A 23940-nucleotide genomic window follows, 5' to 3' on the forward strand; every position below is an offset into this window, starting at 1 on the left:
CAAAAAAAATCACTGCCCGGGAAATTACTTTTTTACCGTCGTCTTCGATGCAATATGAGGAATCAAATCAGGCCAAAGGATAATTTCAATAAATGAGCCCCGTCCCCAGAGAGGTGGATTCATGGTGCTCAGACATCGTCGGCATGCCAACGAGGGCGAGATGGAGGGTTAAAGTGAGTGGGGGTGGGGGGGTGAGGACCGAGGAGATGAAAAAAGAGATTCTGAAGAGGAGGAGGTGAATAAAGAAAAGGTGGGGGAGGGAGGGGGTTGTACATTCAAGTGGTAAAGCCGAAAAATCCTGCACTGAAAGGTGTGTGTGTGTGTGTGTGTGTGTGTGTGTGTGTGTGTGTGTGTGATATCACAGGTTGCCCTTCATTCTCATGTCATATTAATAAAGAAGAGGATGAGCGTTTCCTCGCAGATGCTGACAAGTCGGAAGTTTCCGACAGGAAAAAAATGTCAAACTGAAGAGGAAGCCCCCCCCCCCCATCTGCCTCATCAGGTACTTGAACAGCTGACGGAGCATTTCTAATAATAGAATCACTTCAAATCTAAAATTGGGAACTTTTTTAGATTTCAGTTATTCTTCCAGGAAAAAGCTGGTTAATTAAGATAAATCAATACATTGATGGTCTATTAATTGATCATAAGTAACTGAAGATGGCTTCATTTGTCACAGATTTATCAACGTTTTAAATTATCATTATCATCAGATGTTCGTGTATACTTTGAATAAATATTATTCGATATGATACGTCGCTTAAATATTACAACATTCTGGTATTTTCTGTTGTTAGTTAATATTTTAGTTTGGGGGGGGGGGGACGTCTGATCAAGACGCTAAACCGTTAGCAGCCATGTTTAGCATCCGAAGTAGTTAAATCAATCGCCGCTTTTCCTCGAGCCTGCTGTAGTTTTATGATGACATCATTTTAAGGTGGATTAACACACGACGCGTTTCTTTCTGGGTGGAAAATGAGGAGAATCATTCGGAGTCTCAGGGAAGTTATTTTTAGGTCAACCTTCAGCTGCATTCAGAGTCCCAGAAATCACTTTCTTCGTGTCATAAAAAGCTGTGGAATTGCAGAAAGAGGAGACGAACTGTTCCCTTCTGACATTCCTCATCGTGTATTACAGCGCTTTGTTTTCAGGATTTTCAGCTCGTCTGCAGCGATCTTCACGGGGGGAAAAGGATTCTCAATTTCAGACGCAATAAATCTGTGTAAATGTGTGGTGCATTCTGGGAGTTATGGTGTAGTTCAGGGTTTCTTTTGTCTGCAGAGAAGACAATTAACCACCACTACCGATATGTGGATTTAAGGTGGAATTTTTCATTACATCTCGATGGAACTTTGACGTTGGCTGACGGTTAGCATGTGTGTTTAAGCATGTTGTTAGCAAACGAAGCTAACAGGAAGTGTTTTTTTGTGCTAAAAATAGAAATAAACCCTTTCATGTTGACTTCATGCTGCTCATCGTCTGTTAGGTTTGGATATAAATAACTGATAACTACACTCAAACAACCCTCCATCCTTCCTGTAGATATATTTGACCTTAACGCCCTTAACGCCCTTAACGCCCTTAACGCCCTTAACGCCCTTAACCCCGGCCGACCTAATGACCTCTAAACACTACGGGACGATACGAGTCTTCACAGCTGTGAGAACCAACCGTTGCATAGCTTTGCATGATATTGGATATATTGATTAAGAGATATGAAGCCTTTTTACACAGATACACCGGCAGCCATCATTTTTTTTTTAAATCCCCGGGTTAGACTAGAGATCCAATTTTTGCCTGAAGCTGCTGCTGCTGCCGAGGTGTCCCTGAGCAAGGCACTTGCCCCCTGATTCTGGCAGCAGGGGATCGGCTCAGTGGAAAGCAGCAGAGAGAGCGAGGGGGGAATGCCAAGCGGCGGCGGCGAAGCAGAAAACAGGCTGAAGAGTCTGACATCACGATGGACTTCAGGCCAATAAAACCCGAGAGCCAGAAAACTGAAAATGACATGTTTTTGTTTGTTTGGGATCAGATCACAATATTTGTCTTTTTCTTTTTTGGATTGTCGCCACGAGAGTTCACGACCTTTAAGGCGCCGAATTGAGAGACGTGCTCATCATGTGACACGCCGGAGCGGGCAATGATCAGGAATCTTTAACCTCCAACAAATATTTGATGGGGGGGGTGGGGGGGCAATATTCCAAGCAAAGTTGCAACTTTATAAACTTGCAAATTTGCCATTTAATAAACATAATATATATAATATAAACAAGTTGTTTGGTTCCGCTCACACCGGATGTTTGCCGTTGCTATGACAACAAGTGAAAACTACCGCTAGCATCTTAACCCAAACAATCAATAAACACCCATAAGATGACAATTTATCAATTAAACCAACAATAACCGTCAACATCATCACCCTAAGGACCTTAACGAGGCGTCGTCACACGTGGTGTTGGATTAATTGTATTAACAGGGGCCCGAATACGCCGTCCTACAAAGAAGGGGGGAAAAAACTGCAACCACATTATATGTTGATAGCATCTCCAACACGCTGGCGCCCCCTGGTGGCCTGGAGTTTTTTTCTCGTTTTTTTGTGTTTTTTTTACAGTTAACGACTGTGAACTGAAACCTTAGTTTGCTTCGTCTCTCTCCCGTTTGTCTTCACAAATCTCTCTACTCCTGACGGTCTAATGAAAAGAGAACTGTATCCACCAGCTAACGCAGACCACAGGAGGTCTCAGACCTGGACTCTGTGGTCCACATCAGCCAGTTTTCTGCCACCCGTCCGTCCACTCATGCTGTAGCAAAAAGAAATGACAGGGATCCAGTCATTTTTAAAACTCCCACGGTGGCTGCCACGTATCTGTGTTCTGCCTTATTGTTAATATTACATATGATTGTGTGTCATGTGACCAGTGAGGGGGGGAGGGGGGGGGGCAGCGTCTAAATCTCACAAGACCTTGAAAAACCTCAACTTCAGACAGAGACGACTGATCTGCCTTCTGTGGAGAAAAGTCTACGTGCACGAGGTGTGTGTGTGTGTGTGTGTGTGTGTGTGTGTGGACGCACTCTGGAGCATAAAACTACTCCTTTTGCATGCAGATTTATAAAAACCGATATGATAAAAAGTCCGGTATTCCATCTTTTATTCCTCGAGCCTTTTGAAGCGTTGAGTGAATCCGGATCGCCGCCTGCTGGTCCGGACCGCCTGCTGGTCCGGACCGCCGTGTGTGGCCTCGGGGCCGTGAGATTACATGTCACTGTGCTGAGTGGACTTTTATGTGAACTAGACTCCGTGTTATTCCCCCCTAAGCCTTCTTCTTGCCCCCCCAGCTTTACCCAAAGTGCATCCTGCCATCCCTGATTCATGCAGAAGGAATGGAACAAAGAAGAGAAACAAAAAAGAAAAAAGCATCCTTCGTTCATCGCCGTGACGACGAAGGTGTAATAATAACCAGCAGCCTATATTCTAGCGGCGTAGCCGAGCGATGCATAGACACGAGGAGGATTCTAACAAAATAAGCATTTCAGGGTTCACCCGACATCTAGCAGGGACTAAGGACGTCTCCGTAATCAAAAATAGAAATCATTATAAGAAGCAAAATTGATAATAAATATAAAAACGAGGAAGCTCCCTTCGCGTGTGAAGAGGATACTTCTGTGTTCTTAGAGGGTGAAACTTTCATTTCATCAGATAAATAAATAAATAACCTCCGTTCGATTTCTCTATTCATAAATAATCCATGCACAATCCTTTTTGCCACTAAAACCCCTTTTTTGTTCCTCAGTGTTGTATAGTGCTACCAGTATGCAAACCCTGAATGTCCACATAGTAATCTGTCATGAAAAATATTCATATGTACACGCAAGAAAACTTTAAATTCAATTTTGCATGCAGTCAACTGCATAATATACAGGCAATACGTAGGTTCAGGAGTCAGGTTTCTTTGGCAGGCCAGAATCCAGCTGGACATGCATAGAGAGAGTCTGTACAATCAAAAAAATAGGGAGCCGGGTCACGCCCGAGTCTGCTGGACTCTGGACCATGGAGTCTGGACTCTGGAGTCTGGACCATGGAGTCTGGACTCCCACGTGACCCGGAGTAAGAAAGTTAGTGTGCAAATGTTAAAGAAGCCAAGAGGATGAAGCCCAGTGGCGTTCCGGATCCGACCCAGCTGATAGCTGATAAAGGTCTAGCCCCGCCCCCCTTACACCACTGGCTGAGCCCCCTTCAGAGCCCATCGTCCCGCTCCGAGTCCGGGGAAACAGGCCTCGACACGGTGAAGATGTCCTGACGTTGTATTTTGGTTTTGGGCGTGATGGAGGCCAACGGCGCCGGCGTTCGCTTCTTGTCCGACAGCAGCTTGATGATCTCGGCCACCTGACCCTCCAGGGCGCCCAGACGGCCCCCCAGAGTCTGGATGTCCCCCCGGAGCTCCAGCCGGGTCTCGTGCAGGGCCGCCTGCAGGGCCTGCTCCGGGATGCTGCAGAACCCGGGGAGGGGGCTGTGGAGGAGTGGGGTGACCGCGGCGGGGGTCCGCGCCTCCCCCGCCCGATCGATCCGCAGCTCGCTTTTGGTGATGCCGCTGTCGCAGGAGTCCGTCTTCCGGAGGGGGTTGTTGCCGGAGACGCCCCCCTCCTCGATGTCCCCGCCCCCTCCCGCCTCCTGACCTTTGCCCTCCTTGGAGAGCATCTCCACGGAGACAGCCTTGACGTTGTTGTTCAGCCCCTCCTTCCTGGCCTCCGCCGGCGCCGCGTTGTTCCTCAGGCGCATCCAGCCGCTGGCCTTGACGGCCGGCTTCGGCAGCGCCGGGCTGCTACCGCCGCCGCCGCCGACCTTGAGCCTGACGGTCTGCTCTGCCCCGCCCCCCGCGGAGCTAGGCTGTAGCTCCATGATGTCACAGTTGTTCTGCTTGGCGGGCGGCTCGCTGGGGGCGTGGCTGTACGCCAGCGAGCCGTGCATGGGCGTGACCTGAGACACGGTCAGCACGCTGCTGCTGGGCGGGGCGCCGTTCTGCATGGCGGCGGCGCCGGCGGAGGGCGGGCGCTGCAGGCTGAGCGGCAGCGAGTGCTGCAGGCTGGAGTGGCCCAGCTGCAGGCTGTGGGGGTGCAGGTGCTGGTGGTGGTTCTGGTTCTGGTGGTGCTGCTCCACCTGCAGCTGGTTCTTTTCCAGGTCCGGCTGTGAGGCGGACGCCGCCCCCTGATTGCGGAGCTCCTTCTGCTGCTTGAACTTCTGGAACAGCTTGCGGACGGGATGGTCCTGCGGGATGGTGAGCTGCACCTCGTTCTTCGCCCGCTGGCGCTCCTCTTCCTCCTTCTTCACCTCGCTGATCTTGCGGAAAATTATCTGCAGGGCAAACACAGAAACACGGACACTTATCAGAGCAAGCATTGCTTCGTATGAATACTATGAATAGTAATTATCTCTCTGTACGCTGACGACTGCACGTTAAACATGAGGGATAAAAGATTTTCCTACAAGAAGGAGGAAGATTCATAATTCATAATAACTCAGGTGCTGAAGGTGGAGATCTGTGTATCCATCGGTGCTCCGACACCTCCACCTGGATTATTCAGTCTCTCCTGGTTCCCTTACACACTAATAACATCGGGAATGACAGGAATCCCTGCCAGGCAGCCGAATTAACTGTTCTTAGTTAAAACCAGAAAACTGGAGGATGTTTGAGTTAAAGACGTCTATAATCCGCCTCCTAAACTCTCCATCCATCCATCTTTACTTCCCCGCTCCGAGGCAGAACCTGAAAGATTAGCACTTTTTAATTAAATTAGCTCCGACATGTAGAACGTGGAGTCACTGGAATGTTTTTTCCGGAGAGAACAATGAGTCGACTGTCTCTGTGCATGAATCAGAAGGAGAAGAAGAAGAAGTGACGCTGATACGACTGGATCAAAGACAACGAACCTCCATTAACAAACCATCACTTCACATTAACTTCAGCGACGACGGTCTTCCTGTTACCGTGTCAACACCCACAATGCATTAGAATGGTAATGAGGACGAGCATGTTGATGTATTTTTACCTTTGTTCCTTCATGGTGGAGCTCCGAACGTTGTATTTATTTGTATTTTAGCTTTTATTAACGTTGTTGGTCGCATAAATAGTGGATGTTTACTGAAAATTGGCCACTAAATTAAATATGACATGAAAGCAAAGCTTGTGAGACCTCGACAGATCCATCTATAAGAGTCACAGTTGGAACAAAGCATAAATAATGACAATATTGATACCCTAGGACTAAATTATACAACGTAGGTACAATAAAATAGTAATAAATAAAGAAATACCATTTTTTTCAACTTAAATACAATAAAATAGTGATAAATAAAAAAATATCATTTATTTAAATTTAAATACAATAAAATAAAATAATAAAATAAAATGATATAATTTAAAAAATATGTAAATACAATAACATAATGTTTTAAAGAAGATTAAAAATCTTTAGTTCCCTTTAGTTTTTAAGACCCATTTGTTAAACCACTGAACTGTTTCTCAAGTTAAAGTAGAGTGATGTTATGATGTCATGATCTTTGTCTGATTTCCTTTTATTTTGTAGTTTATGTCTCAGGATGACTTCCTGTTCCCTCCCTTTTCCTGTGAATCACCTGTGTGATATTAGTCTTTGTGTCTTTCCTCCAATCAGCTGTCAGCCTGCACTCGTTACAGAATCAGTTTCCTGTCTTCATTTCCGTTTGTTGCCTTTATGCGTGTGTGTGTGTGTGTGTAAGTTTAGTTTTTCTTATTAAATCATCGTTAGTGTTTGGATTCGGGTCCCAACCTGTGTTTTTTAAGCCCAACCTACCGAACGACAACAATCCAGAACTTTTCAGCTCCGTCAGCGTTGCCGTGGCGACCGCGTAGCGCCGACTGCATGACTTGCTGTTGGCGTGGCCCCGACACATTTTCTCCCGTTCAGCCTAATTTCTCTTGACCCAATTATTCCGTCCTTCTGTCTGGTCAGCTGACTTACAGTCTGAAGAGGCCGCCGCACCGCCACACATGCAGAACAACAAAGAGTCATGAGTCATGCTGCGCTCTCTCTCTCGTTCGCTCGCTCGTCAGCGGGAAAGCGGGCCTTAGTGGCGGCGATTGCAGATAAACGCCTCCTCCAGAGACTCCTGGTGAACAGCTGTTGTATCACCGTGATTACTGCAGCGGTTATGAAGACGGAGACCTGAATCCCTTTGTTCACGCCATTCAGAGCTCAATGTCTGAGTGACATCACGGCCGCCACCATTGCTCGCGTTACACAAACCGGGCCTCTGATGCCGTAACGCATTCACTCATTAAATGAAGAGGTTATAAAATGAGGTTTCATAATAATAAGTTGGATCAAAATCAAAATCAGTGAATCTACTCGTATCATTTTCTTTTCACCGCCGTTCTGGTTTTAATGGAGCTCCTGTTGTGTTGAATCACAATCAGCTTCAATGACCAAGAGGTAAATAAGAAGAGACACAGCTGTTATGGACACAAGTAGAGAAAAATAGGTGTATATAGAAATGTTATATAGAAATATGGCAAAGACAAACTTTGCATGATTGCACAATTGAAGTGCAGGAAAATGACAGCGATGCACACCTGGTCTGAATTATATAATCAGTCTGATAATATGTGTGTTTCGTCCATTTCAACACATTAAAAAACCCCAAAACAAACTTATATTGCCCGACAGCGGCCACAGAACTCCACTATCAACACAATCGGACCCCTAAGTTTGACGCTAACGACAGCCGTCGTCTTCAGATGATTTTCTGAGCTGTATTAACATTTTAATCATCATCTGAAGAACATCTGAAGATATAACACTCGTGATATATCAAGTCCAGATGAACTGCAGAGGTGAGAGGACGCTGACGGATTACGATGGCATCGATCCAGAACTTCACATCCGCAGCCAAATCTGCACCTGAACCTTTTTTGAAAGTGAGTTAGAATTGATTCGTCATCGTTAGAACCCAAGTGTTTCGTGGCTCTTTGAAAAGGGAAATACTGAAAGGTCAACGACGTCGCGGTTTGCTAAATGAACAAGAGATTAAACATTTTTAAGCTACTAAAACTGTGGGCGACCTGTCACTCAGCAGGTAAGCCCCGCCCCCTAAAGCATCCCCTGCTTTCGGTTCTGTTATAATGTAAATATTATCTGGCGAAAAAAGCACCTTTCTTTCAGAACAAGGTCCATTTTTCTGAGCTTTTGCACTTCCACAAAGGCATTGACCAATCACGGTGTCTGAACCAAGATGGCAAACTTTATGGAAAACTCCCAGAGCAGCACCCTTACTGGATCTGGATCCATGTGGATTCTGGGGTGAAGCTGCTAACAAAGTTAGCTTCTATGATTCAAGGTCAACTTTACAGCTAAGTGTTAAAGTCATCTTAGTAGCTAACTAGCATTGGTAGCGTCCTGTCAATCAGCAGGTAAGCCCCGCCCCCTAAAGCATCCCCTGCTTTCTGGTCTGGTGGACTCTAAATGGACCATAATGTACTAAATGAACATCATGCTGGATTGAAGAAGACTTGAAACTAGAGATAGAGACCATAAACTCATGTTTACAATGTTTACTGAGATAATACATCAAGAGAGAAGTAGGACCATTTTCTCATAGACTTCTATACAACCAGAGAGGAGTCGCCCCCTGGTGGCCAGCAGAGAGAAGTAGGACCATTTTCTCATAGACTTCTATACAACCAGAGAGGAGTCGCCCCCTGGTGGCCAGCAGAGAGAAGTAGGACCATTTTCTCATAGACTTCTATACAACCAGAGAGGAGTCGCCCCCTGGTGGCCAGCAGAGAGAAGTAGGACCATTTTCTCATAGACTTCTATACAACCAGAGAGGAGTCGCCCCCTGGTGGCCAGCAGAGAGAATGACAGTTTAAGGCACTTTTCATGAACTGTAGTGAAAAACTGTACCTTTAGTAGCGAAGAAACGCCGCAAGTTCGAAACCCCGACGTCATTGTCAGACTGTAACTTAACGAGTGGGGAGTTGCTGAAGCTGAAAATAGAACAGTTGCCGTGTCAACAGCTGGCGGCGTTTTACAAAGTCGAGCACGCTCGGCGAGGAACGCCTTTAATACGTAACGAGAATGTGATTAAATCCAGACGAGGAGGAGAACACAGAAGAAGAAGTGTGTAGGTGTGTTGTTTTCTGCTGCAGAGACACTCAAACGCATCACGGAACCTGAAACTTCTATTTCAGTCTCAGACTTCAAAAGCTCTAAAGATAGAAACATAAACCGGAGTTTAAAGCCCCTCCCCCTCCAAACACACAAAAGCAAAGGCGTGTTTAGGACGACGGGCCTCGTTTAAACATTCAAGAGGCGAGCAGAAGCAGAAGCAGAGCGTCGGGTTTATTCAGGGAGACGTGATGATCGTCGTCTGACTGGAGGAGAGAAATAACAGAAACATTACTGTAAACCTAAGAAACGAGGGTGGAGGATGTGATGTAATATTACATGCAAGTGCAGACTGACATAAGTGATATATAGCTCTGTGTGTGTGTGTGTGTGTGTGTTCGGTGCAGTGTAATATCTGGTTACGTTATGGATGTATTACACTGCACCCACAAGAGGGAGAAAGTAGAGAGAAAGATGATATACCTGTACGTTGCAGTAAAGATGCAGGAGGGAAAAAACTGTTTTCTGCTGAAGGACGAGGAGAAGAAGAAGAAGAAGAAGAAGAAGACACGTTTTTGGGGGGTTGATTTGAAACTTTGAGCCCCTGACACCGTAGTAACCAGCGTAACTATGGCGACCGGCCTGAAGACACAGAACGCCTGAATCCGACTGGAAAGAGCCAGACGGATTTCTGCCTCCTTATCTCTATAAACTCAATATCAAATGTGGCCTGCCAGTGGAATTTGCTGCAAAGCATTGTGGGTCGTGATTACCCTCTGAACCCGTTTTTTTTATTATTATTATTATTATTTTGATGTTTCCTCCTCCATCACTTCCTCCGCTCCATCGAGGAGGAAATCACTCGCTCTTTTGTTTTTTTCTTCTTCACAGTGTTTATGCAGAGCCACCGGCACTCTCTCTCTGTCGCTCGCTCGTTCATCATCATAATCGTCCGACAGGAAGCGGCTGTGAATGTGGTGAGAGAGAGACAGAGCGAGAGAGAGAGAGAGAGAGAGAGAGGTGTGGAGGAATGGCGGAGGAGGCCCATCAGAGAGCGTGACCTGTTTGTGTAACAGGTCACATATAGATGAACCAATCAGGAGACGACAGGACCGCCGGAGCAGCGTTGCTATGACAACAAGTGAAAGCTACCGCTAGCATCTTAGCCCAACCGCCCCGATCAATAAACACCCAAAAGATGACAATTTGGCCTCATATAAATAAAACCAAACAATAACCATCAAGCACTGACATTTCTGTTCCTTTGAAATTCTTGTTTTTATTTGAGTTTTATTTGCTTTTTTTTAATATGTATTTATTTTTATTTTATTTCCTTTTTATATGTGATCGTTTCCATTTCTTTTATTGTTGATTTTAACCTGTTGTTGAAAGGTGCACTACAATTCAAATTGCCTTGCCTTGTTCTCACTTATATTTCATTTTGAAGAATTTGATTTAATTTATTTTATTTCAAAGTTTTCACTGCAGTGATAATATGATTTTATTATATTGCATGAAAATGAAAAGCATGTTAACTGTGTCAGGTCCCTGTTTATTTATATATATATAGTGAGAGAGGAAACCCCCCGCGGTTAACATGCTGCAGTGCATGCTGGGTGTCAACACGCCTCACCGTTTAGCTGTAGTGAAGTCCAGGTGTGTGTTTGTCTTTTCCTATCCGACTCATTTTGACGAAGATGAGAATTAAAAGCGGTGTTAATTTGTGAATTGACATCGCTCCACAGGCTACGATGCCTCCGTCCAACTGGGTAAATTACACAAAGTACTCCAAGTACTCCCACATTAGCTGCAGCTATGCGATAATAAAATAAAGAAACAATATTTGCAGATGATGTAATTCAAAAGATTTGTCTCCAGCAAGGTGAAACAGCATTGTTTGAAGCGTTTGGCTGTATCAGTCCCCAAAAATATCTTCATCTCATCCATATCAATGAAATAGCGTGTCAATGAATAGTACCCAACGATGCTTCATAGCCGAAGCAGGTGGTAAGGGAGAAGAAAGAGCCACTAAGGACTTCCACCCAGAAGCCACGTTTTGGGGGGTTGATTTAAAAGTGCGAGCCCCCTGAAGTAACCAGCGTAACTATGGCGACCGGCCTGAAGACACAGAACACCTGAACCCAACTGGAAAGAGCGAGACGGTGATTTCTACCTCCTTATCTACTCTATAAACTCAATATCAAATGTGGCCTGCCAGTGGAATTTGCTGCAAAGCATTGTGGGTCGTGATTACTCTCTCTGAGCCCGTTTTCTTCCCCAGGAAATCACTCTCTCACGAAGGACTTTCACACAGGAGGCCACTATCCGTGCCCCGCGTGAAAACATCATCAGGACGTCATCAGAGTTAATTAAAGCAGCGCAGTCTAAAGACCAAGGATGTCAGCGTGAGGCAGGTGGGTGGGGGGTCAAACAAACACAGGACTTTCACCCAGGAGACCGACGTTCGTGTCCCATGTGACCACAAGTCAACGTTGAGTTATATGAAGCTTTGTAACAATGTCAGCTTCCACCTGTTTTTACTCTCAACGCTTCAAATAGTGATGCTTGTTCGGGACCCAGGTGAACATGAACAGGATGTGTGTGTGTGTGATCATGAACAGGATATGTGTGTGTGGGCCCACTCAATCCTGCGCATGATTAAATTCTTACTTGTAGTTCTTCACACACACACACACACACACACACCAACCAGCAGCAGTCAGAGTGATGGATAGACGCTCACTCACAACAATAGCTGGACTGAATAAAAGGATCTGGACCGCCGGGGGTCTCTCTCTCTCTCTCTCTCTAGTGTGCTGGATCTGACTATTTACTGGGATGCGGCATCAATGAGGAAATGAAATAACAATAAGGGGCGAGTGGCGGTGAGGGAGGAACGTTACGGCTCTGTTCTGGCAGACATCGAAGGAGCTCGTATCATGAAGCGGCTAAAAATAGAAACAGCTTGAGAGAGAGAGAGAGAGAGAGGGAGAGAGAGACAGAGAGAGAGAGACAGAGAGAGAGAGAGAGAGAGAGGCTGCTGGGCAGGAAAAAAGACTGCAATCTACCGACTTAAGAGAGGAGACGGGTCTCAGATCAGTTCATTGTGAAGAGTTACTGCTCATATAATACACCACATATAAACATATATAAATATATACATATACATTTATATATTTATATATATATACATTTATATGTATATAAAAATAAATATCTGTTATGATTTGGTTTTATAGTTTAGTGAAATAGTGACTAAACAATCGATTGGTTTCGTGTTCAGGGACACAAATTCAGCACTAAAACAACATCAAAGTCAAGTTAATAAGGGTTTTTTCATGGGGGGGGGGGGGGGGGTCAAACAACGGGTCCACCAACACATGTGAGTCCCAAAGTCTTGTTGTGATGCAAGCATTTTGTCTTGTAGCGTAATGTAGCATATGTGATGTAGCATACCTGATGTAGCATACCTGATGTAGCATATGTGATGTAGCATTGGCTCCACGCTGTATAGGTGACGTGATGTTACTATGCAGCGTACCTAATGTAGCATATGTAATGTAGCACATTTAGCTACATAACTAGCATGTTTCTGTGCAACACAATAAACGCAATGAGGATTTGTAAATATTACACACACACACACACACACACACACACACACACACACACACACACACACACACACCCACACACACACACACACACACACACACGTGAGTTTTCTGAACATCATCGATTTAGAAGTGAGACATAAATTAACTATATTAAGCCGTGGATCAATCGTCTCATTCCTCAATCAGCTAATTGTTTTGGCTCCAGTGGTGCAGCCAATCACACGCAGCCAATCACACGCAGGCACCAGGACCAGGGCCAGCGTGTTCGTGTTTCCTCTTTTCTTCCGCAGAGAAAACCGCCCTCGTCTTTCTTTAATGCTGCTCCTCGTCCTCCTCTGGAGAGACTAACACTCTTAACTCTGGAGATTCATTATTTACCAGGAGGAGGAGGAACAAGGAGGAGGAGAGGGAGGACTGAGGAGGAGGAGGAGAGGGAGGAGGAGATATGGATGACTTGTTCTGGTCTCTGCTACACATCTTAGATTTAAGCATTAATTAGTTTATTCATATATTTATGTATGTATGTACATGTGTATATATGTACATAATACATAATCTTTACCTTTCTCTCCCTTTCAAGAAGCTGCTCTTATTTGTTTTTGACGCTTCCTGCACTCACACACAAACCAAAACCTCCTCCTTCATCACACACACACACACACACACACACACACACACACACACACACACACACACACACACACAGAGGGAGTTGATTCATTATTAAAGTCTGACCTGCAGAAAGTGAATATATGAACCATTGTTTTGTCTGCATGCAGTCATAATGAATCTGGTGATGATGTGACCTTTAAAAAGGGCGACGATAAACACAATAAATGCAATTAGCAGCACACGTTTTCATGGTCGGGGTCGTGACTCCTTTTTTTTATTTGAATCACGCTTCTCTTTGAGTCCACTTTTATTTTTCAAAGTGGAGGCTGGTTTTAGATTCTTAGAGCAGCTTCTTTTCAAGTGGTTTTGTTGTTTTTCGCGTCGCTCTTCATTCGTTGTGCCGTTAGTTTAATTTCCCATTTTTACAAAGAGTAGCAGTTCAAATACTGGAGACACTATTCTATATCCAACGTGCTCGTGTACCCGCGAGTCCCGTCTCCTAAAAAGTCAAAGTATGTCTGTGAACATTATACCAATGGTGAGAATTAGCATTTGGAAATGCTATCGATACGGAGAAAGAGGACGAGTCTCTCACTCTCTATCTCTCTCTGATGTCATGAAGTATAATTTGCATAACGTGAGACAAACAGAAACTTCTGGAGATGCAGATGTTTTTTTTTTGAGAGCACATCTGCAGCTCCAATGACCTGCTTTCAGTTTCTCCCTCTGTTGGTTTTAAATCCCAGATGTGAATAAAAGAGACAAATAAATGCTATTATATATATATATATTGGAGTTGAGCGATAATTCCCAAAATGTCAGAAATAGAAAATCCTTTCAAAATAAATGCATCTACTGTTCCACTACTGTTTTTTTTACAAACATGCTGGAAGGAACCCTCCAGCAACAACCTACAGAAAACAAACATCTCAATCGTGAAAAACGCCTACAAAACAATCTACTCCAGATCAATAAAGCGGTTATTTCTGTGTGTCGGCCTCCATTAGAGCTAAATCCGGGGTAATAAATGTAAACTGTCTGGATTTGAATGCAGAAGAGCTTTTACTTAGGAGGGGGGTGAGAGTGGAAACAACTTCCTTTTAATTATCATGTTAAACGTTTGGGAAGCTGAGTGTTTCTATCCGCTCTGAGGTCAGTTTAAAAGGATGGGATTTGTCTCTAAACTTATCTTAAACTGTTTAAATAACATTAAAAATGTTGTCGAACAACAGCTGGAATTCCTGAGTTCATTGTAATGTTTGACTCTGAAACTGAAAATTAACTCAACATAAAGTTTCCCAGTGTGAAACATAAAAGGGAAACATTTTTTTTTAATGGACTGAACGGTCACAGTTTTAAACATTATGAAACATATAGTTAATAAACAAAAGTAAACAAAAACCCATATTTAGGCAACAAAAAGACTTTGCTTCATTTTGTGAAAACATCAGTTTGGCTTATAGTGATGAATGAAAATGTACAAAAGTACTTCAAACGGGGCACTAACATGGGTCTCCTGTGTGAAAGTCCTGTGTTTGTTGCCCCGTTATTTATGTATTAATGATACGTGAAGTAATCTAGTACTTCCAGACCTCTGAATGATTTACCGGCTTGTCAGGGATAAAAATACGTCCTTTGTTGTTTTCAACAACCGAGGCAGAAATAAAAGGGACAGAAAAACTGCCTCAACTATGAAGTGTGAATGAGATTTACTTATTTTAATAAAAAAAGAGGTGAAGCGCTCTGAGGCACGCTGCTAGAAAATGATGTCGGTAAAGCAGACGTGTCAGCTGGAGGGGAGACGGAATTCACAAACACAAACGCTGAAGAGTCAGAATGAATCATTTTTACTTCACTTCTGGGAAAATCTTTATTATTCGCTATTCGTCACTGCCTCCTTAAACTTTTAACCTCCGCTTTGGTGGATTTTCCTGCTTTCAGGTCAGTTTATTGATTGTATTTTTCTAGCTGCTAAAAAAACGGAAATTGCCTGATACAAGAAATGATAAATCTTATCAAAGATCCCGAAAAAGTCGCCATATTTTAAGGGGTGACCTCGAATAGTCGACTTTTCGATCTAAGGAGCCTGATTCGGCCGCCGATCTCATGGTCGAATCATCAACACAGGATCATTCCATTCAGGCGGTAGGCGGTGCTGAACGTCCTGGTGAGTGACTTTTACGGAGCTTTTTCAATTAATGAGCAAAAAACAAAAACATGATCCGACTATAGCCGACTATGGCAAGACTTGACCAATCAGATTCGATGATGTGAATTCTCCAGGGACACCCCTACATATTTTATGATGCGATCTCCTGTTTTGACTGTCAAATAAAAAAGAGTATTTCTCCTGTAATGCAGCGATGGATGAGCAGAAATACACTGCAGACAAGAATACTTACTTTCGTTTTGCCCTTAAGTCTCACTGGATGCACATTTTTATCATTTAATTAAGCCTCATACATACACACACACACACACACACACACACACCCACACCAGCTCAGTCAATCTGCCTCAATGCACAAAAGGAACACACACACATTTACAGTCCGTCCCATGAATAATCCAACAGAGGGCTGGTAAAAGCCTCCCAGTCTGCAGTCTGTCTCCCAGTCCACCAGCTGTCCTGTGAAACCCGGAGCAGCATCACGCTCAGCCTCCCAGCAGCCCCTCCCTCGTCCAAAAAACGCAGCCACCAGTCTGTTTACTTGTTTATTTACGGTTTTCTAAAACTCTGCAGAACGAGAGCGAACAACCCCCGGAAGACCACAACGACAACGACACGGCGAGTTAACTGCAGCCGGATCCTCTGCTGGTTTACGGATCCAGATCCGTTTTGTCACTCTTGTTGGCTCTGCAGCTTCTGGCACGAGGCCGCGGCACGTCGTCAAGCCGAGCTGCCTCGCCAAGAAGAAGAGATTCAGTTTTATCAGGGTGACAGTGAGAAGACGACTGAGGCCCACCCCCACACACACACACACACACACACATACACACACACACACACACACACACACACACACAGTGGATTAAAATCGTTCCCTTTTAACTAGTAAACAGACCTCAGACGTCTTTATGACACTAAATAAACAGATATTTAAATATTCTCTGGTGAAAAAAAAAAGCACTTTTATTTGAGAACAAGGTCCGTTTTTCTAGGCTTTCGCACTTCCACGAAGGCATCAACCAATCAAACTTTATGGAAAACTCCCAGAGCAGCACCCTTACTGGATCTGGATCCATGTGGATTCTGGTGTGAAGCTGCTAACAAAGTTAACTTCTATAATTCAAGGTCAACTTTACAGCTAAATGCTAAAGTCATCTTAGTAGCTAACTAGCATTGACTCATTCAATCAGCAGGTAGCCCCGCCCCCTAAAGCATCCCCTGCTTTCTGGTCTGGTGGACTCTAAATGGACCATAATGGACTAAATGAACATCATGGTGGATTGAAGAAGACTTGAAACTAGAGATTGAGACCATAAACTCATGTTTACAATGTTTACTGAGATAATACATCAAGAGAGAAGTAGGACCATTTTCTCACAGACTTCTATACAACCAGAGAGGAGTCGCCCCCTGGTGGCCAGCAGAGAGAAGTAGCACCATTTTCTCATAGACTTCTATACAACCAGAGAGGAGTCGCCCCCTGGTGGCCAGCAGAGAGAAGTAGGACCATTTTCTCATAGACTTCTATACAACCAGAGAGGAGTCGCCCCCTGGTGGCCAGCAGAGAGAAGTAGGACCATTTTCTCATAGACTTCTATACAACCAGAGAGGAGGCGCCCCCTGGTGGCCAGCAGAGAGGATGACAGTTTTCCAAATATAAACTGAACTGAACGAAGAGAGAGACGTTTTTTACATAATGAACCTTTGAATTGATCATGACCTTTTGTTAGTTTTATAATCAAAACATTTCAGAGACTATGATGTCAAACATTCAGTGATTCAGTCCGAGGACTAAAGCCCTTTTTGTTGTTCCTGCTCTCTGTATTTCAGACTGGACAAGACATAAAGAAAAACCTCTAACTGTCTCGTAACTTTAAGGAGTTGAGCATCCATTAAAACCGACTTTTATTATCTTTTAGTTTTTTTGCATCCTGACGTTTCCTTTCAGGGTCAAACTGCAGACTCGTCTGTAATCACTCAGCGGTATTGAGCTGCCGGCTGCATGTCTAGACCGGACTGATGTGACTGACATGAACAAGCGTTTTCTACCTGCTGCACTATTCACATCAACAAGAGTGTGGATCAAACATAGAAACAGACGGGGAACAAACTGCTGAGGGCTTTTATTTTGAAAGAGCAGAACAGTCTCATTAACACTAAGAAAATCTGAGCTGAGAAATGTTTGTCCTTCTATTAAATTATGAATTATAAAATCCAACAGAGACAAAACGCTGTCAGCTTTACCTCTTTGATCTCGATGAATATTAATTTAAATAATGAAAGTCAACAGAACATGAACACAACATCAAGACGGCTTCATTCATACTTCAGTTAAAGGCGGGGCGAACAAGATAAAACCGGATATGATTCAGGTCTGGAATTAGACTTGAACTCCCATGTGGCTCCTTGTCGCCGCATGTGGAATTTCATGATGCCTGAGCTTCTTGTGTGACCATGGCAACCGCAGAAACCACAGAACAGGAGCTGATTCCAGCTGTTGTCTGATGTTTTTACTGAGGGATTCAACGAAGAGAAACTACATTTTGACATCAAGTATCAGTCATCAAATTCCTGTCGATAACAGTCTTCGGCAAAACCTATCGTAGCGGCCTGTGGTCCCCCAGATCTCTACGATAGAACCTAGCATTAGTCCAGAAACCCAAGTATGTAAGTAAGTAAACCAGTTGATGTCGCTCTTGCTAGATCCAGCTTGGTGAAATCCACAGAGCACCTCTGGATATTGTCATGAACCCAGACAGGACGGGGTTTGGGTTTCCAGCTGGATCTGGGACTTCATAATGTACAAAGCAGCGATAGTGGAGATTTCAGCCGTTGATGGATGAAACCTGGTTGGGGGTCTACGTGGAGGGAAGTGTGGGATGCAAATAAACTAAACTGGTTCTGGAAATAAAAACAAGTTTTTCTCTCTGAGAAAAAGAGATAAGAACTAGAGCGAGCGAGCGAGCGAGCGAGCGAGAGAGATAGCGAGAGAGAGAGAGAGAGAGAGAGAGAGAAAAGTGCTTATGGAGGCAGATTGGTAGCCGGTCATTATCGCTTGAGCGACAAGGCGAGGTTGAGGCTGACACATTCTGGTCTCATCGGAGTCCCACAGGGGCCACGTCTGAGCACCCGCCTCAATGCTGTTTATCGCGGCGGCGGTAGCGGCGCCGGCGCTGCAGCAGCTGTCACCCATCAGGGGAACAAAAGAGCTAACTGAGGAGAGGAGGACGAGCTCGGCCCGCTGCCTCCGCTCCGTGTTTACACCGGGGGTTAGATTCCCGCTGCTCGGAAAGCCTCCGTCGACACAATTTACTAAAGACCCTCTTGTCTGAAGACACATAATTCTAGCGGAGCAGATGGAGCCGCCGACCCATGATGCATTGGGAGATTGCGTTTAAAAAAGCAGAGCCATTATCTCGCCGTAATGGTAGTTTTACTTCTTTAAACTGGTTTTCAAACTTCACAGATCTGGATGCCGCCGTGTAATCAGCCTGGAAATCACACTCTGGGGTCCCGGCCTTCCTCATCACCAAGCATTCTTCTTCTTATTCTTCTCAAACACAACCTGAATCGATGAGGCCAGTCAGCGACACACACAGAAGCACGCTCCACCATGCTTTTATGCTGCGTCTATTGTGTTTGCTCAGTGATGCCTTGTCTCCACAGATTAATCTCCTCCTCATCTAAATTTATTAAGCCTTATTGATTGATTGAGGCTGTCAGTGTCACCGGGCAAGTTCCCAAATAAAATCACTCATTCTGATCAATGATTAAAAACTATATGGATTTCTTCTTGCAAATAAAACTAAACTCTCATTCTCAATTATATTAATAAGTAATATGTATACAAAAATGCAACAAAACTACTTTGTTATGTTTAGTTAAACATCGTGGTTCGTTACATTCTTTAAGTTACGGATGTAAATGTGAAATAAGTAAACGTTGACTTTTGTTTTTTCACGCGGGACACAAACGGCAGGCAGAACTGAGTCTTAAAGGGACAGGCGCTAAAACGGTGAATACTGGTGTATTCAGACAGACTGAATGAGATCAAGATGTGTTCGAGTAGAAACACAAACTACAAGTATGAAAGTGAAAATGAGCATGACATCTGTATCTCATAGTTGACAATGGAAAAAACGCCAAATATTCCACGACAAAACAAAAGATTCAAAAATCAGTCGGATCAGAAACATCGTATTAATATAAACGCCACATTCGATTGCATTTTTAGACTTAGAACTTTTCCAGGTCAAACTGTTACTTTTGGACCTTAAAAGTGAGTCAACAAAAAAAAAAACTGCATGCACATGTTCAACACAGATCCACAACCACAAATCTATTAAAGAAAACCAATATCCAGCAGCGAGGACCATTAATCGGTGACAGAGCAGCTCCGGGTCCCGACTAGAGCTCGTGCAACCGGAGCGAGCCGGATCGATACCCGAACTCATATCTGCAGCTGCACTCAGATAATTTCCTTTAGACGGCAGCCAATCGATGCATATTTATATGTGTTTTATTTCAATTATGTGTTGCTCCTGAAGAGACGGAGTCAAATCAATGCTCATGAACCGATATCTAACAGATTAATCTGGTTGCAAGTAAGTAACTAAATATGTAAAGTAAAAGTGATAATTGTGTACATGTACACGGTCTCATGCAGGGCCGGGTAGATGGAAAATAAGTAAATTAATAAGTAAGTAATTTGCCTTTTAAATAAATATAGAAACAAATATAAATAACTAAAAAGAATCAAGAATATCTACATCTATAATAATAAATTATACATAAATAAATAATATATTAAAATAAATAGGTTTATTTTACCTATTGAAAGTCACAAAATAAATAAAAGTAGTCCTTGGTTTTGTGGATTTCCTACACAAATACTTGTACTGTACACAAATGTGCACATAACCTTTTTTTGGATGTGTAGTATTGGCATTTTTTTTTACCTGCTGTTGAAATGAGAATCTATGATAAAATAAAAAATAAAAAAAACTGACATTCTGGTTTAAAAACGAGAGCAGTACGAGTACGGCTCACACAACAATAAAAAACATTTTTTGTTCATTTTGGTGTCACGTGAGTGTACTTTATGTATTTGTACTCCATGTATCCTACCCTCTTGTGCAGGTTGCAGGTGAGGATGAGGTATGTGTACTCCATGTGTACTTGTACTGCATGTATCCTAGCCTCTTGCGCAGGTTGCAGGTGAGGATGAGGTATGTGTACTCCATGTATATGTACTCCATGTGTACTTGTACTGCATGTATCCTACCCTCTTGTGCAGGTTGCAGGTGAGGATGAGGTATGTGTACTCCATGTATGTGTACTCCATGTGTACTTGTACTGCATGTATCCTAGCCTCTTGCGCAGGTTGCAGGTGAGGATGAGGTATGTGTACTCCATGTGTACTTGTACTGCATGTATCCTACCCTCTTGCGCAGGTTGCAGGTGAGGATGAGGTTGCGGGAGAAGGAGTTGGCGAAGGCGGTGTAGAACTCCAGCACTTTGAGCAAGGCTTCCCTCTTGATGACGTGGAGGTCGCAGTAGGTCAGCGCTCTGACGTTGGCACAGGCGTGGGCCAGCGTGGTTTCCTTCCAGAACACGTCGCCGAACACGTCGCCCTTACCTGAGGACACCAGAGGTCACGTTAGCGATCCATAAAGTAACGGAATGAATGATAATTAAAAACTGTTCCACATTTCAGGTATTTAGAGTTAACATGATCTCAATCTGTTGACTATCTATCAGTTGATTGAATGAAAATGTAATGAATAAATAAATAAATATGCATATGAAATAAATCCAGGCAATAAATATATAAACAAATCTAAAAATATAAATTAGTCACAATATATCAATAAATACTATTATTACATCTTAATCTATAATAATAATAAAATATACATAAAATATACATAAATAAATAATATTCAAAATAAACAGGTGTTTATTTAACCTTTACCTCAAATAAATAAAAATAGTCCTTTGAAAAATAGAAATGCAATTAAATGGTTTTACAGGAATCCCAGCTTCCCAGTAGATTTGCTGCTTTTCTTCATCTTATGCAATAAATAAAGTGTTTTTTTGTCAGAGATAAGAAACTTGAAACGCCATTTGTGGTTTGAGGAATGTTATGATGGATGGTGATGAATATTTTTTTCATATTTCACAATGATTGGCAAATTAAAAATAAAAACAATCCAGATTTGAGGGATGTTTTTGTTCGTTAAACAGTCACTTTTCCCGTCTTGAAGCCCACGAAGGAACGTTATCATTATAAAGCCGAACATTTGTATCTCAAAGTTTGTTTCCATCTATTGTGACAGCTACGAGACGCAGACGGGGGAAGTGGAGGTACGGTCGTCCTGGAAGCACTAATTGAGACGGGAAGTGTGATTAAATATGATTTTTAGAAAGCTGACGGCAGGAAATGATGAAGAAAGTGATCAGCAACTCAGTTTGTGTGATAATCAGAGAAACGATGGAGGCCGACTGTAAAAACACTAAACCTCTCTGCATGAAGCCCTCTGTTCTTCAGTCCCTAGCAACCGTTTCACCTGGCCAAGTCCTTAGCAACAGAGCTGCTGGGTCTTAACTGCGAACCCCATCAGACCCACGACACACAGCGACAGGTAACAATTAAATGTGATTCAACTTCACCAACATTTTTAAGAGTTAAAAAGAAGAAAAATTGACAGAGAAAAAGGGAAAAGAACAATATAACAAAGCATCTATTTTGATAACTGACCAAATGCATAAACATTATTTTTTAAGCATGACTTAATTCCTGTGGAATGATATTTCATTCAGTATTAAATGAATAAATAAATAAATATGCCAATGAAATAAATCCAGACAATAAATAAACAAATACAAATATGTCAGTATAATTCAATAAATACAATTATATCTGCATATAATAATAATGATAATAGTAATGATAATAGTAATGATAATAGTAATGATAATAATAATAATAATAATAATAATAATAAATAATAACAATTGACAGGCAGTAGAGGAAGAACAGAAGATAAACGTCATTCAAAAAAGAAAGCAGTCAGAGCAAACTGCATGAAAAGGTAGTTTTCTTGCAGATCTCTGCAGCAGCAGCATTAACAGCAGCAGCAGCAGCAGCAGCAGCAGCAGCAGCAGCAGCAGCAGCAGCAGCAGCAGCGCTGCTCTCAGATCGACTGCATCCATCTGAACACCTGACTCATCACCTGCCAGCATACATTCCCCCGCCATGCTAATCGCCCACAGCAGACCCACGCACCAGTTTACACTCCTGAGCGTCTCCCGGGCAACAATAAGAGGATGAAAGAGGAAAAAATCAATCATGATTACAAACGGCGTCGAATGTCGTCGTGCGTCATCAAAAGAGAGCAGATCCAAGAGCTGTTTTCACATAAAACTGATAAAACATTTTAATTTTAGTCAAGATTGTTTTCAATCAACGGAGTCAGAAAGTAATATCAGGTAAAGAGCATTTTTATTATCATGATTATTATCATGATTATTGTTATTATAATAAACTGCATAAAATAAGGTGAATAAGTCACATAACTGAACTGAACCGATATTTAAAAATAAATATGCCCCTTAAAGGGCCAGTGTGTAGCATTTTAGAAGCTATAATAGCGGAAAAAGAATATGTTCTCATTAGTGTATATTGACTTAAGAATATGACACATCATTTGCACATATCACAACAATGAACACGATTTTCTAATTTGTTCTATCTTTTCGACAGCAGTGATGGAGATTTGAAATTTTCTTTTGACAAAAACTCTCAAAGTATTCAAGTTCACTCCGTAGCAGCCGTCAATAAAACGTAGAGTGGGACATAATGGTGCTTTACTTCTTCTTCTCCTCCCTGAAGAAACGGGCAACGACAACCCGGACTAACAAGGACTCAAATATGTGTCAACCTGCCATAAAAAAACGCCAACTCAGCGTTTTTTCTGACTTCATCTGGATATGATGCGACGAAAACACTGTCCACCAGCTGTCACAACGCGCTGAGGAACGGACGCATGCTGGCGTGCCGACAGAGTGTGTGAGAGAGAGTGGATCTCACCTCAACACCCCCCCTTCCCCCACGAGCCCCCCCCCCCCACCTCAGTAAGTCCACCGGTGATTCCGGCGGGAGGGCTCGGTGCTGGAATGACCTCTCCAGAGATCGGCAGCTCCTCGCCAATTAGCCGCCTGGATGTGGACGCGGTCACGTGGGTCAGAGGGGGGATAAAGAATCACAGTGAGGATCGTTATGTGATTAGACGGGTGGAGGCGGATTAATCGGCCGTGACCCCTGTAACACACGCTGTTACACACCGAATATGACACAAAATACTCTCATGCACCCGTGTAAGTACAGCACCGGTGTTTATT

The 23940-nt window shown here is 43.3% G+C and overlaps 1 protein-coding gene across 1 annotated transcript in view; it reads right to left on the reverse strand.

The window, feature by feature from the left end:
• Nucleotides 1-4080: 4080 nt before the first annotated feature.
• kcnh5b (potassium voltage-gated channel, subfamily H (eag-related), member 5b) overlaps nt 4081-23940 on the reverse strand; it is an 86879-nt gene continuing 67019 nt past the window's right edge. Inside the window, exons 12-13 of the mRNA XM_084013654.1 lie at nt 20979-21175; nt 4081-5347 (exon numbers count right to left, since the gene is read on the reverse strand). Of these exons, the coding sequence (XP_083869780.1) occupies nt 4232-5347; nt 20979-21175 (1313 nt within the window). The 3' untranslated portion in view covers nt 4081-4231. The remainder of the gene's footprint in view (nt 5348-20978; nt 21176-23940) is intronic.

Source organism: Eutrigla gurnardus (genome assembly GCF_963514095.1).
Source record: "Eutrigla gurnardus genome assembly, chromosome: 7".
Classification (NCBI taxonomy): domain Eukaryota; kingdom Metazoa; phylum Chordata; class Actinopteri; order Perciformes; family Triglidae; genus Eutrigla; species Eutrigla gurnardus.